Raw genomic sequence first — 15,036 nt, forward strand, 5'->3', positions numbered from 1 at the left:
CGCCTTACCTAATATCTTCAGGACAGGTTATTATAAGAAAAACAAAAATGTCAGGGCAGACTAAAAATACAGCTGGACTTACTGGCATGATGCTGGTCTTTGCTTAGCTCTCACCTACTCTAGGTAACCGAAATACCTCAGGACTGGTGAGGGGTGCCACAAGGCTAACACGTGCGAGGGGGATTACAGAGATCTGCTTATGACATTTTTCTTTAAAATCTTTTTAATATACACCACAAAACAAATGATGCAATTAAAAGACTGTACTAGGGGAAAAAACAATATCACGCGAGTCAATGCATTAAAGCAAGTCAATAAACTTTACGAATAGATCGACAACATAATACTGATGACACGTTGAGAGCAACAACACAAATTACGGTTAAAAATGCATCTAAAGCAGCAAATCATTTCATGGATTATTATTTGGTAAGTCAGACACCCTGTTCTGGTCTGTAAAGTGGGTCATTGTTACACGTGTTGTATCCACATTTACTGGTGCAGAAGTGGTTTAAACTTCCTTTGACACACCTCACCAGCTGTTTGCTGTATGACATGTTTAGCGTGGGATTACAGGTTGAAGCTTTGGCAGCATTTACAGACAAGATGACAACACGTTACTTACGGGAACAGCTGAAGCTCTGCTGACATAATCAGCATTATCGGAGTATTTTATAATGTAGTCACTATTTCTTTTACATTTGTGGTGTTTGCAAATGCTTCTTTTTCACATTTTTAGCCTTATGGCCTTACAAAGCATTTAATATCTGAATGTGAACCTGATTTTGAGGACTAAATTTTGTATTTTTTTATCTTTTTACACCCAAATAAAACTGTTTGTGTACAGTAATGAACAAGATACACCCTATATATTTGCACTCACTTTCACATTAAACAGAACCGGGCATTAATAAAATAAATAATAAAAGTGGGACACTTTATCCGCCCCCCCTTTGTTATCAAGGCCCGTTGTGAATGTAGTGAAGTATAAAAATGGAACAGGAAAAGCTTTAGGCCTACTGGCCAGACATTGTTCTCAGGAAAAGTATGCCAGTCCAGAGATTTGGGAACATTTAATCTGAAGATGGCTGGTTTCATGGACACTTTAAGAACAGAAAAACAAACCCAAAAATCATAACATCTTATGTTATCACACCGCATCAAATCACTTTCTCAGCAGCTTTGACTAAACAAATCTTTGCATGTGCACTTGGTGCTTAAAAATACACCTGTCTGCACGTGTAAACACCTTCGCCACAGACGTGTGACTTGAGGCTCAGGCCACCTCTTTGCCCCGGGGCGTCTGCCGTTATGTATCCCATTAATTAGCCCTGCAAACAATTACATAAAGACTAATACAGTGCTGAATGCGAGGGTTCAGCAGCTTACAGCGGGGGATTTTGTTAACTGGATTAGTGGTAGATTTAAACTCCATTTAGGTTCAAGAGGTGAAAATAATCAGTGAGCCTGTGCGTCAGGTATAAAAGGCTCGTGTTCTCACCACAGCTCAAACACAGAAACAGCTCTGCACTGGAAACATCCTGCGGCTTCGTTCTACTATCAAGGTAAGAAGCTGCTGCTGCTGCTGCTGCTGCTTTGTGGGGACCGACTGATCTTTTTTCCAACTAGGGCTTGCTTGGTGTCATTATTACAGGAGATTGTATGATAGCAGAATTACAGTAAATAGTGCTCTAAATCTGCATCAAGATAAATCACACTATAACACAAATTAACATGTGCTCGACTTGGGTTTTGGCTATAGAATGGACTTCCAAATCTTTGCCCTGGTGCTATTGTTCCTGGCCTGTGTGGAGCAGAGCCTGGCCTCCTGCGTGGTGGACAGCTTCACAGTCAAAGAGGACTTTGACCCCAAAAGAGTGAGTACAGAAAAATAAATTTTGGAAATACTTAAGTCAATAAATAGACAGCTGAATTCAGAATTGATGCATCCTTAAATGTAGTCAATAACCAATATTAACTACCAGATGAATTTATGCTTTTGTTTAAGTTCCTGTAACTTGAATGAGCTCGATACCATTTACAGTAATAAAAGTTCACAAATTTAACAGAAGCAGCATTATCTACATCCCCATATAAACCAGAACATCGTCAGCATACAGTGACAGTGTCGTGTCGGAGTATTTGAGTTGATTGAGTAATCGTTCAACTTCCCTGCCGACAGTATGCAGGAAAGTGGTATGCTCTGCAGAAGAAGGATCCCGAGGGTTTGTTCCTGCAAGACAACATCTCTGCTGAATACACTGTTGGAGACGATGGTGCCATGGTTGCCTCCTCCAGAGGCAGAGTCACTCTCTTCGGGTGGGTGTCATTTTTAGTAGCAGTCTGAATGTGATATGTTTAAACTGAAGCTTTCCATTCCCGCTTGCAAGTGTGACTTTTTAAAAAAGAATCTCTACTGGACATCCAGGTTCTGGGTTGTGTGCGCTGACATGGCTGCTCAGTACTCAGTGCCCGACCCCGGCACCCCCGGCAAGATGTTCATGAACTACCAGGGACTGGCCAGCTACCTGTCCAGTGGCGGTAAGCCTCCTCAGTCGTATCCACATGCACACACATTCTCACTGTCTCTTGTCTTACACAGCTGAGACTAACTTCTTTCACTCTCCTCTTCCAGGTGACAACTACTGGGTCATTGACACAGACTATGACAACTACGCCATCACTTATGCCTGCCGCAGCCTGAAGGATGACGGAAGCTGCGAAGACGGCTACGCCCTGGTCTTCTCCCGCAGCCCCCGTGGCCTCCCGCCTGCCATCCAGAGACTCGTCCGCCAAAAACAGGAGGAAATCTGCATGGCCGGAGAGTTCCAGCCTGTGCTGCAGTCTGGTATGTACTCAGCCTTAATAGACAGTGACCATGAACCCTGACTTACATTTAAAGGATTTAGATGCCAAAAACTCCAACAAGGACACATTTTTAACATTAACAGTAAACACAGAAGTACAAGTCTCCTTTTTATAGCCCCATAGCTCACTTTGTGGATCTTTACTACTTATTTTAACACATTTTACTGTGTATATTCAGATTAAATTAGAATAAATAACAAGCTGTGGGTTACATTTAAACTCCTAACACTTCCTCTTCTCTCTCCATTTGTTAACAGGAGCTTGCTAAACTGCTCCTAAGATGGAGTTATTTGAGCAGCTGGATTGATCATCCTGCACCAAATGAAGATTGAGCTCTTCTCAAAAGACGCAAATCGGAGATTTATCCTCTTAAGCTTATGATTTTCTATGTTTGCTAACGTCATAGGGGAGAATTACCTGATAAATCCAATTCAAACACCCAATGAAAAGATGACATTTCCGAACCAAATCCCTTGAAAACTGTGACTGGTTGCCTGAATGTGCAATGAATGTGAATCAACTGCGGAGAATGGTAACACCTGCGCTGTGTAATTATTCTGTATTAGTGACAATACACTTTGTAAAGAAACTTGCTGTGATGTTTTTCTTTGTAAAACTATTCTAATCTAGTGAACAAAAATGTAAAACAGAATCATGTAACAACTCGAGACATTTCGAGTAAAAAACACAAAATCCAACAAGTTTAAAAACACATTACAGAAAAAAAGATTATTACAGTCCATTAACTTTAATGGTCTAATTGTAACAGTTTCTGCAACAGTAGTATCAGTTAATAACTAATCCAATTTTCCAGTGACGACATGCATTTTACGTCTCCTTTCATACCAATAACGTCACATAGTGTGCACAAACTGCACTACAACCACAAACAGTAAAATCTCATTTTAACAGGATCTATGACACAGTTGGTATATTTATAGGCACGTATATTAAAAAGGATAAATCTGATGCCATTTTATATTTTTTTAATCACCAAATCTTAAGAAAAGACCAAACAACAATGAACTGATCCAACTAAAAACTTTTCCTTGTGTATCCCAAACCTGATTTATCTTCTTCTATGCCATAGAACTCTATTGATATTGATCCACTGCTGCAAATAGTCCTCAACAAGTGTGCAATTTACTTCTGTTTGAGTAATGTTTGCTAAAAACTACAGTGCCCGGCTGTTTAAGGAAATTATTATTTTAAACTCTGTATTTATGACCTGTTTTCCTTTTGTCTTTTATCCGAGTCAAAGTCACAAAATGCAAAACAGTGCAGGTGGATTTTGAAATGTTGCTTACATATTGTTTGTGCCTTGTCAACATTTCTGGTTTCCACCGGGTACCCAAAATGCTGCCACACAAATGTTTTAAAAGTGGCAGAAGCATCTTCTATGCTAACTTCACCTTACACTCAGCTTTTCACCTCAACGAGAAATATCGCCCTAGTATTCAGTCACTTTTATATATTATTCTCAAAGTGGACAAAGAGCAAAATGAAATTATCAAGTTTTTGAAATTACAGCCATTACTATACTCTGTCAAAACAGGTGATGCCTGTAATACTGTCAAATGGAGCATGAGCATACATCATAAACAAATGCTTACAATGAGACTAGGCAGATTAAATGGTGCTTACTTAATCAGAAATGTCCCATAATGTATTAGCATATATAATCAGCACATTGATCTCTATAAAATATATTTACCTTGTACAAAACAATTAAGAAACATAATCTGAATGATTTGACCTTGGTCTAGTGCTCCTCTGAATACCTCTCTGGCAGCGAGTACGGGCCAGGCCTGCCCCAGTAGTCCACAGCTCGAACTCTGTACAGACCGCCGACCTCCTGGTCCGCTGCAGAACACAACATAGTATATGGTGTTATTTCTATGGTGAAGAAAATCCACTTTTGTTGCTCATTGCCACCGCTTAACAGGGACAACTAAGAGTTCTTACCAGGCGAATAAACACAACAAGTAAAAATGGTGTCTTGAGTATTAATTCTGCTGAATTCCTTGTCGTCTGTGGAGAATTCCACTTCAAATGTCCTAATGCATCTGCAAATACAAACAAAAATTAAAATGAACTAATGGGCGCTTTCTTGTTCTTGGTCCATACATATTCACCGCATTTCATAAAGAGATCAAATCTACTGTACTTCTGCGCTCAATAGAAGGAGTTCTGTCCGTTGGGCATTTTTTAATAAATAAGTCTGCACCTACTATCACTCCTTTACATTTTCTTGCGGTGACAAATGCTAAAGTAAAGAAATAATCATGTGGAACCTACTTGGAATCAACACAGTGGTCTGACCAGACAATCAGGACTTGGCCTTTGGTGATCCTGATGAAGCGTAATCCATTGACCTAAACAAAAGTCAAACACAGTTGAGAGCTCACGATCACCTCTTTTGGAATATGCAGCCCAGTCCCATACAGGTCTTAACATCCATTAAGCTTTTTCATCGCAACACAGGCTATAGATTACATACGGGAAAATCTGACACAGACACATTCACTCAACTGTACAATACTTCTGAGAAGGTGGACAATCAAACGTTACTGTGTGTTGGTACTGACCTGGTCTGGCACGGCTTTGGGCAGGGCACAAACATGGATGAGGAGGACAGAGGGCACAGACAGTTTGGCTTTCAGAGTCAGCGTGTCCCCTGCAGGAACTTCCCAGGGTCCGTCAACATGAGGGTCCTGACACAATGACACATTGCCAGGGGGTCAAAGCATGTCCCAAACCACTTCACACAGAAGGAAAAGCCCAGATAGATCAAAGGAAATGTTGAGATCTTTATACATGACTACACCTCGTCTCAAAACAGTGTGCGAGTAGGTTGTACGGACACACAGCAGCTTCTTAACCACGCTGACATGAGGGCCTCTACATCTACTACGCATGAATTCCTGTTCTGAAGAAATCTGAGAAATCAAGCGCAATCTACCAAACTGCATCCAAAACCTAAAGATATCTTATTATCATTAATGTATATAATATATTGTTTCAGTATTTAATGCATGTAAAATCTTAACCACATAAAGCGTAAGATGTAGTAAGGCCCATTATAATACACTATGCAAGTCATTTTTATGCTTCATAAGAAAACTGATCTTTAAAAATAATTAAAGCCAGCCACAGGAAATCAGTTCGGCTGAGTCAGTGGACTCTTTAAGTCCCTTAAGATTTTAGACTTTATTGTTCTTTTCTTGTAACTGTAATTCCTTAAAAAATGTTTTCTTTATCGGTTGTGTGTTTTATTTTCTGCCCTTGTGAAACTCTTAATAAGCATAAGATGATGATGATTATTATTATTGTTATGTAGATTTCTGATGCTTGTTTATACATTTAAAACAACAACAACAACAACAACAGCAGCAGCAGCAGCTGCTATTAGGAAGTATTTCTGTGTTTTAAGGAAAGGATGTGCAGAATAAACTACTACTTTTTTTTCTCCAAATAGATTTACAGAAGGAAAAAGCTTTATGTAAGGTATTGAAACATTATTGTACACATCTTCTGGAAAAAGAACAATGTATAAATAAAATATTTGTTTTAATATCGTTCAGCCCTCCTGTTTACCTGCACACTCCTGAGGCGTCTGAACTGTTCTGCTGTGGGGTAGTCGGGGCTGCCCATGCTCTGCCACAGCTGGTACGGGTTGCTAACATTGTTGTCAATGTAATATGTGACGTACACAAGACCTGGACAACAAACAAAGATATCAAACAGGACTGAAACACACCACTTGCTTGGAGAAATAAAGGCCTGATGGAACTGGTTATATTCTCCTTAAAATGGAATCAACTGTTAATCTAAAATAACATCCAACAGTTTTTCGTTAAACCTTTTTGTGCAGCCAGTCCTTTCAGTGACACGGTGACGTCGTCAGTCTTGGTGGAGGTGCTGTTGTCCTCACTGTTGTAGACCAGCACTGCTGCCTGCCAGCTGTCTGAGCCGCCCGCCATTACGGGCTTGTGGCTGCTGGCAAGAACGCCCACCGTGCTATCCACGGTTCCTGCAGAGTTCAAAACGTGAGCCGGGACCTGGGTCTCTCCTTAAAGTGGAATCACACACAGGAGAGGCAGCAGGGCCGTTAAGATCGGGCTGGGGCAGCTGGAACAATCACACTGAGACACACGTAAAAACCCTGGAGGGTCACCTGTTGTAGAGTAAAGAAGTCGTCACCTAGTAAAGCCAGCAGGCCCATGACAGAGAGGACCGGCTTCCTGATCAGCTGCACGTGAGGCGGCTGGGTGTTGTTGACCTGGAAGCGGGCGGTCAGCGTGCGCTGGGTGAAGGGGTGTGGGTGGTAGCTGAGGAAGGCGTTGTCGTTGCTCAGCAGGGTGTAGTTGATCGTGCTGTTCGGGTCTGCCAGCAGCAGATCCTGGTGCTGGTGTATTACCTGTTAGAAGGAGCATGCAGCGATTGGTTAAGTGGTAGAGTGAAGAGCAACACCTGCCTGGGTTTAGTGTGCAAAGTGGTTACAATGAGAAGCATCCTTTAACTCACATACCGCTACCACAGCTACATTCATTGTCTAAGAACAAACTGAATATTTATGTACTATATTTATATTTGAAATTACAGTCTACCAAATCTATATGTAACGGTTAACAGTGGTACGATGCGAACATGCTAATGTATTCAGTCACAGCACTCTAAAGCACATATCAATTATCTTAATGGCCTATTCATAGTATAGACAGCCGTCTGTCTACTGTATAAGGATTAAATTGGTAAACTAACTAGAAAAATAGGCAAATATTGGCCTTCTAATTAAATTCAAAGTCTCATTCTCATGTTGAAGAATAAAGGTTTTGGTGAAACACCAAACTCCTATGTTATTTTTGGCTAATTTAAGTTGACATATACTTTGTAGTTAACAGCAGCCAATAGAAAACCTCAATCCCTCATTCAGAAAACAATGTAAATGACTTACAGATGGTCACTCAACAAATGTGGATCTTCACCATCCAGTGTTTAAATGTGATTTTTACACTCTACGCGTTTTTCTCCTTCATCTCACCTTAACCACCATCGCAGCATAGGTCACGTCAGCCCTCCACTCCTGAGGCCGGGACCAGCCCACCAGGGGATCCGCCTCATCATTGTAAACGGGGAGGCTGCGGAACCGGGGGAAACGCTCCTGGATCTCCCCAACTGTCTGCATCTCCTGCTGGAGGATGGGCAAGGAGTAGCCTCCTCCCTGAAGGACAGAAACAAAAAGTCAGCTCCCAATTTTTTTTTTATTTGCATCAGTTTTAAAAGTTAATCAATTATTGAATGCAATAATAAATATATGTTTACATAACACAGTCAACTGGATTAATAGGATTTAATGAGTTATTATTTAAATAACATCCCTATCCTTGTTTGGGACTGTGTCACCCTATATTGAATAACTCTTCAAGACAATGAATATTCTGTGAAACATTTCATGAACTGATATTAAAAGGTTTTAAAGACTAATCCTAACAAATATTTAAAGAAATTCATTATTTTCATACAGATATAAGGAATTGCTAAGATTTAGTGATTTCGAGACAAGTCTTGTCCTTCACTGAAACAAAAAATAATAACTTTATTTATTTTTATCTGTAATTTATTTGTAGCTTTGGCAATATTGTTGTTTCACATTCATGCCAATAAAGCTAGATTGAACTGAACTTAAGGCGCTGGCGCATCAAATCTTGAACTCTTGAAAATGAAAATATTCACTTTCTATTTGTTCTAGATTTGCTTCCGAGTCCAGAAAAGCCGACCTTCTTGTGCAGGGCGATGTAGTCGAGCCTGACCCCCGTCTCTCCAGTGAAGTAATTGGTGCCGTTGTAGCAGTGCTGCAGCATGGCCCAGCAGTATGGTGAGTGTGGGGGAGAATGGCAGGAGTCTCCTGGACCCCCAAACCTGAGGAGACTGCTGGCGGCGCGCAGACCCTCCGAACAGGCATCATAGTAATTTAGAAACCCTATAGAAAAGTTTATTATACTGACAGAACCACAGAAGTGCCCATGGGCACAGCACTGCAGTGTGTTTTGAGTTCAATAAAAGGTATTCTCTGCTGGTACTCAATTTGTGAAATGTAAGCTTTTAAAAAATCTCCACAAAGTTTAGTATTCTCATTAAAACAGCTGTCAGACCGTCATTGCTTGCTGAAACTCTCCAATGAAACCCAGGATTTATCTGTTCATGTGCAAGTTTCAAATCAGCATTTATCAAATGACATATGTTTTAGAATAAGTAGCAATACACAATAAGCACATGTAATATTATATCTGTGAGAGAAAATCTGAAGGAATTTCCACTTAAAGAATAACTGACATTATATAAAAAGGTCAGGTAGGATGCTTTACGGGCTTACCTTGAACTGACACGGTGACATTATCAAAGTCGTGGTTGTTGGGCTCATTCCATGTTTCAAAGTTCCACTGAGAAACACTTCCCAGGCCATATTTGTCTGTAATTTAGACATTCACAATGAACATTTATATATAGGTCAACAATTACCTCTGAAACTTTGCAGATATGTACAGAAATACACCATATAGCACATTGATGTATGTTTTTTATATATTACATATTTGATTCTGATTTTTGTTACTCTTTGCACGACATGTCCCTGTGCTGCTGTGCCAATTTGAATTTCACCTACAGGGGATCAATAAAAAAAAAAAAAAGAACATAATTTCTTAACATTTTATCTTAAATTACACAAGAAACATTTGCGTTTAATTAATGTCTCTGTGGAGACGTTACACTGCCTGAATGATCTTGATAGGGAAGGAGAAAATTGTTATTATTGTGGAATACAAATACTAAAAACAATTAAAAAAAGGTACATAAAGAGAATTCTTGCTTTAATTTTGCAGAGCAAGGCCCCACCCAGTAATAATTCTTTAATAATTATTCAGCTGTTTGAGCCAATGCCTGCGCCTCAATTACAACCGTTGTATTTATTTAGGTTCAGGTTATTATTGACCATGATTAGATGATATGGAGTGCACACAACGTATACAATAAAATAATGATGAAACAATGAGCACTCACTCACCGATGTACCTCTTGGCTATGAGGTAAACCAGATTTCTCCACTCGACCACTTGTGATTTGTCCTCAAAGTCAGTGAAGTAGTTGGAGACACTGCCCATCAGTTCAAAACCTGAAAACCACAAGTGCAGGAATGATATTTACAGATACAGGGATCAGCAAAATCAAATTTCACCAGTAGGTTGTACACTTTAAGTTTAAGTGTAGTTTGGAGAAGGCTGCTTTAATTGGCTTCTTACAATTTGGGACAATAGTGCCTCATTTATTTTCACTTAACCAAATAACAATCACATAAGAAGCAGTCAAAGATTAATCAAAGAACATCTTCCCAGCCTGGTGTTGTGTGCTGCAGTACCGGGTCGGAGTCCATTAATCCACAAGAGTCCTATCAGTTGGTCCAGTTTGGTGAAGTTGTACTGGGATCGTCCACCAACGTCTCTAATACAACAAAATCAGACAGCTGAAAATGTTTCATAAAGAACACTCACAAAACCAGCAGCTGATAATCTTCATGTTTGCCATCTTTAAACGAGACAAATCGTAAAGGTTTTCTTTCACATGAGTGTATTTTTAGGGAAGTATGGCTGGAGAGGTGTCCACTTGTTCACTTGCTCACTTACTGCACACTGACCAGCTCCAACATCCAGTGTATCCTGACCTGCTGGATCCCTCCATGGGGGACGGAGCCCACGTAGGCCAGGTTGAGCTGCTGGTCGATGCTCAGGTCAAACTGGTGGGCATCTGTGTGAGGGAGCGGGGGGCTAAACACAAAAAAGAGCCTCCTGTTTAACTGTGAGATGCACCAGTGACAAAACAAATAGGAGGTAAAAGACCCTAAAGTGGAGAAACAATTTTGCATTTGTTGTACCATGTGTGTAACAATAAAGTTGATTATATCTTAATATTAAAGTATATCTTCAGACATGTCATGAAAACTGGGCCAATCTCCACTGAAGAAAACGACTATTTAAAAAATGCCCTCGCTTTGTTAAAGATGCTCACTTGGTGCAACAAGTTTTAATAGCTCTTATTGATTGCAGATGTCTTGTGGTAGATTCGGTATTAAAATAAACCCACATTGATTTGTCTTTATTAATAAAATCTAAACTGCCTCTTGTCCATCACTGTGTCTGTTGCTGGCGTGTATAAAAACAATTCGCATGTGACCTACCAGAAACCAGTGCTTCTCCAGAAGTGCTTAAGGTCTCCTACCGGTCTCCCCACATCAACTGAGATGACATAGGACGCGCTTGAAGTTTCGTTAACGTTAAGGAGTAACGCAAAGACAGAAAAAGTTATCCACTGCATGTCTGCAAACGAGCATTGCGACTTGGTACGTCGCGCTAGTTTATTAATTGGCTGTAAAAACGATGTGAAATCACTCCCGACGGGTCACCTTAACTCCAACATGCCGCTCACGTTGTGTGAGAGTAAATTAAAACGACACCTTTAACATAATTCACTTTAAACGCCAACAACACAAACACATCCTCTCTCCAGTAGCGAGCTGCAGTCAGCTGAGCCTGATGACGTTTAATGCGTGCGACCGTGTTGTTGTAGTCTTTTTTTTTTAAGGAAGTGGAGTTAAGTTTTCATGAAATATATTCAGGATTCACAAACTTTTCTTAATCTATGAGAGGCCGATTAGGGTGAAAACATTGAAAAACAGACGCACACACACTGAAAACTGTCACACATGCACTGACAATGTGCGCACATACACTGAAAACAGGGAAATACTGGCACATACACACTGAAAATGATCATACATGCACCAATAAAACACCAAGCACACGCACTGAAACCAGGCACAGACACACTGAAAATGTGCGCACACACATTAAAAAGGGCACACACCACCAACTGTGCATGCACACACACTGAAATATGTGTACATCCACATTGACAAAGTACACATACACACTGAAAATATTCACACCACACAAACTTCACACAGAGTAGGATACAGGCTACTTGTCTGTGTGTGTATCTAAGTGTGTGCCTGTGAAGTCATTTCAGTGCCTGTTTCATTGTAACAGGAATTCAAAATACATGTAGAATGTGTTTAATAAGCTCAGCAAATCATTGCATATTGTAGATCATAAAGTGAATTGTTGTAGGTTTCATGTGAATAAGAAGACAGAGATGAAGTTTATAAAATATCTGAAGGTGAGGAGCAAAAATTAAATGTGACATACAATAAATATTCCTCCCTGTAGGTTTAGGGATGCTGAACTAAATATAAATATAATAAATGATTAACTGTTCATATAATTGCTTAGATAAACAATCTCTCTGAACAAGGAATATCACTCGCACTGAAATCCATGTTTCATCATGTTAGCTATTCTTTTATTTTGAAGGTTAGGACAGGAATCTAAGGCTTCCTGTTACACTACAACAGCTTCCGAGCGCTAAAATAATTTTACACACACACACTCAGATACCCCTGTATTTCAGTGTATGTGCGCACATTGTCAGTGCGTGTGTGACAGTTTTCAGTGTGTTTTAATATTTTCACCCTAAACGGCCTCTCATATTAATCTGTTGCACGTAAACAAGCACTAAATGCGAATTAGATAACATATAAGTAACAAAAACATTTAATTTGTATCACACACAAATATATATATATACACAGGTGCTGGTCATATTATTAGAATATCATCAAAAAGTTGATTTATTTCAGTAATTCCATTCAAAAAGTGAAACTTGGATATTATATTCATTCATTACACACAGACTGATATATTTCAAATGTTTATTTCATTTAATTGTGATGATTAAAACTGGCAACTAATGAAAATCCCAAATTCAGTATCTCTGAAAATTAGAATATTACTTAAGACCAATACAAAAAAACGATTTTTAGAAATCCAACAAAGGTTAAAATCAAGTTCTGCAGAACTGAAGAAGTCCTTTGGATGAGGGACGAAACGTCTTCCAGTATCTTCAACCAAGTCCAGTTGCCCTTGATTTTAACCTTCGTTGGATAACTATGACCTGGATGACTGAGAATCTTCATAGAGATTTTTAGAAATGTTGGCCAACTGAAAAGAATGAACATGAAAAGTATGAGTATGTACAGCACTCAGTACTTAGTTGGGGCTCCTTTTGCCTGAATTACTGCAGCAATGCGGCGTGGCATGGAGTCGATCAGTCTGTGGCACTGCTCAGGTGTTATGAGAGCCCAGGTTGCTCTGATAGTGGCCTTCAGCTCTTCTGCATTGTTGGGTTTGGCGTATCGCATCTTCCTCTTCACAATACCCCATAGATTTTCTATAGGGTTAAGGTCAGGCAAGTTTGCTGGCCAATTAAGAACAGGGATACCATGGTCCTTAAACCAGGTACTGGTATCTTTGGCACTGTGTGCAGGTGCAAGTCCTGTTGGAAAATGAAATCTGCATCTCCATAAAGTCAGTCAGCAGCAGGAAGCATGAAGTGCTCTAAAACTTCCTGCTAGACGGCTGCGTTGACCTTGGACCTCAGAAAACACAGTGGACCAACACCAGCAGATGACATGGCACCCAAACCATCACTGATTGTGGAAACTTTACACTGGACTTCAAGCAACGTGGATTCTGTGCCTCTCCTCTCTTCCTCCAGACTCTGGGACCTTGATTTCCAAAGGAAATGCAAAATGTACTTTTATCAGAGAACATAACTTTGAACCACTCAGCAGCAGTCCAGTCCTTTTTGTCTTCAGCCCAGGCGAGACGCTTCTGACGCTGTGTCTTGTTCAAGAGTGGCTTGACACAAGGAATGCGACCGCTGAAACCCATGTCTTGCATACGTCTGTGCGTGGTGGTTCTTGAAGCACTGACTCCAGCTGCAGTCCACTCTTTGTGAATCTCCCCCACATTTTTGAATGGGTTTTGTTTCACAATCCTCTCCAGGGTGCGGTTATCCCTATTGCTTGTACACTTTTTTCTACCACATCTTTTCCTTCCCTTCGCCTCTCTATTAATGTGCTTGGACACAGAGCTCTGTGAACAGCCCGCCTCTTTAGCAATGACCTTTTGTGTCTATATATATATATAGTATACACACACACACACACACACACACACACAGGTATATGGTCACAGCAATCTTTTGTTTCCAATTGTTTATGTACCCCGATTTTATGCACTATAATGATAATTTCTGTTAATTTTGTAGATTTATAGCGACAATAAACTTGATCAATAAGATTCAGTTGAAATGATCGACAGCTATAACGAGGTACACGGCAACTCACATTAAAGTAGTTCAATACTAATTGTTATTTTAAAGTATTGATACACTTAACATACCCTGTAGTGTGGATATACCGTGTGTAAATTAGATGTCATAGTTGGTAATCGAAGAGGATATATTTCAGGACCAAGCCCCAATATCAAAGAGGCAATTGCCAATCAGCATTACAAAGATCAAAGTGGTAGGCACATCCCCTAAAGCAGATGTTTTCAAAGGCTGGAGGCTCCAAACTGTTTCAGCGGGAGAGAAAAAAATATTAGTTAACAATATAATGACTAATATTAGTTATTACATTAGTTATCAAAAGGAGAATAGCCTAAATGTGTGTGATTTGGTTAAAGAGAAGGGGAAGTTTATGTTCTTTCAGAAATTAATAATAATTTTTTTTTGTTGCAGTTTGAAGTTATGTCAAACAGAAATATTAGATTGGCTCAATTATTGAGTATCTGTGGGACAGAATTGTTATGAACCATCCAGACCTCTCAGGTCGTCTGGGAACAGGTCTGCTTTCTGTCCCCAGGGTCAAAACTAAACATGGAGAAGCGGCGTTCAGTTTTTATGCTCCGTATATTTGGAACAAACTCACAGAAAACTGCAGGTCTGCTGAAACTGTCAGTTCTTTTAAATCAAGACTGAAGACTTTTCTTTTTACCACTGCCTTTAATTAGACCAAATGTAAGGCTGTAGATTATTTTACACTGCACTGTAACTTTTACTGTCCTGTTTTTCTTTATTACTTCACCCTTTCATAAATTGTATTTCAAATTTTTTATTTCCCTGTAATGCTTTTATGTTTGATGTAAATCACTTTGAATTGCCTTGTTGTTGAAATGTGCTATACAAATAAAACTGCCTTGCCTCAAACTG

The 15,036-nt window shown here is 39.7% G+C and overlaps 2 protein-coding genes across 3 annotated transcripts; one reads left to right on the forward strand and one right to left on the reverse strand.

The window, feature by feature from the left end:
* Positions 1–1,504: 1,504 nt before the first annotated feature.
* LOC119891722 (purpurin-like) lies at positions 1,505–3,404 on the forward strand. The gene is made up of 6 exons (XM_038703552.1): positions 1,505–1,565; positions 1,763–1,877; positions 2,183–2,319; positions 2,429–2,541; positions 2,636–2,848; positions 3,126–3,404. The coding sequence occupies exons 2-6, from the start codon at positions 1,764–1,766 to the stop codon at positions 3,134–3,136; spliced, it is 588 nt and encodes a 195-aa protein (XP_038559480.1). The 5' UTR covers positions 1,505–1,565; position 1,763; the 3' UTR covers positions 3,137–3,404.
* Positions 3,405–3,600: 196 nt separating this feature from the next.
* Positions 3,601–11,451, reverse strand: idua (alpha-L-iduronidase). 2 transcript variants are annotated; one of them, XM_038703550.1, is made up of 14 exons: positions 11,102–11,451; positions 10,551–10,691; positions 10,286–10,368; positions 9,935–10,042; positions 9,245–9,340; positions 8,649–8,851; positions 7,913–8,092; positions 7,072–7,288; positions 6,731–6,940; positions 6,466–6,587; positions 5,457–5,582; positions 5,167–5,243; positions 4,834–4,934; positions 3,601–4,731 (listed from the first exon to the last, which is right to left on the reverse strand). In XM_038703550.1, the coding sequence occupies exons 1-14, from the start codon at positions 11,236–11,238 to the stop codon at positions 4,631–4,633; spliced, it is 1,902 nt and encodes a 633-aa protein (XP_038559478.1). In that variant the 5' UTR covers positions 11,239–11,451; the 3' UTR covers positions 3,601–4,630. The 2 variants fall into 2 exon arrangements, with proteins under 2 accessions (XP_038559478.1, XP_038559479.1); XM_038703551.1 differs by having other exon boundaries at positions 10,589–10,691; positions 11,102–11,232.
* Between the last annotated feature and the right edge of the window lie 3,585 nt (positions 11,452–15,036).

The sequence above is a fragment of the Micropterus salmoides genome, unplaced genomic scaffold, assembly GCF_014851395.1.
Source record: "Micropterus salmoides isolate LMB-PRFRI ecotype aquatic unplaced genomic scaffold, ASM1485139v1 Ms_hic_scaffold_7, whole genome shotgun sequence".
Lineage (NCBI taxonomy): Eukaryota > Metazoa > Chordata > Actinopteri > Centrarchiformes > Centrarchidae > Micropterus > Micropterus salmoides.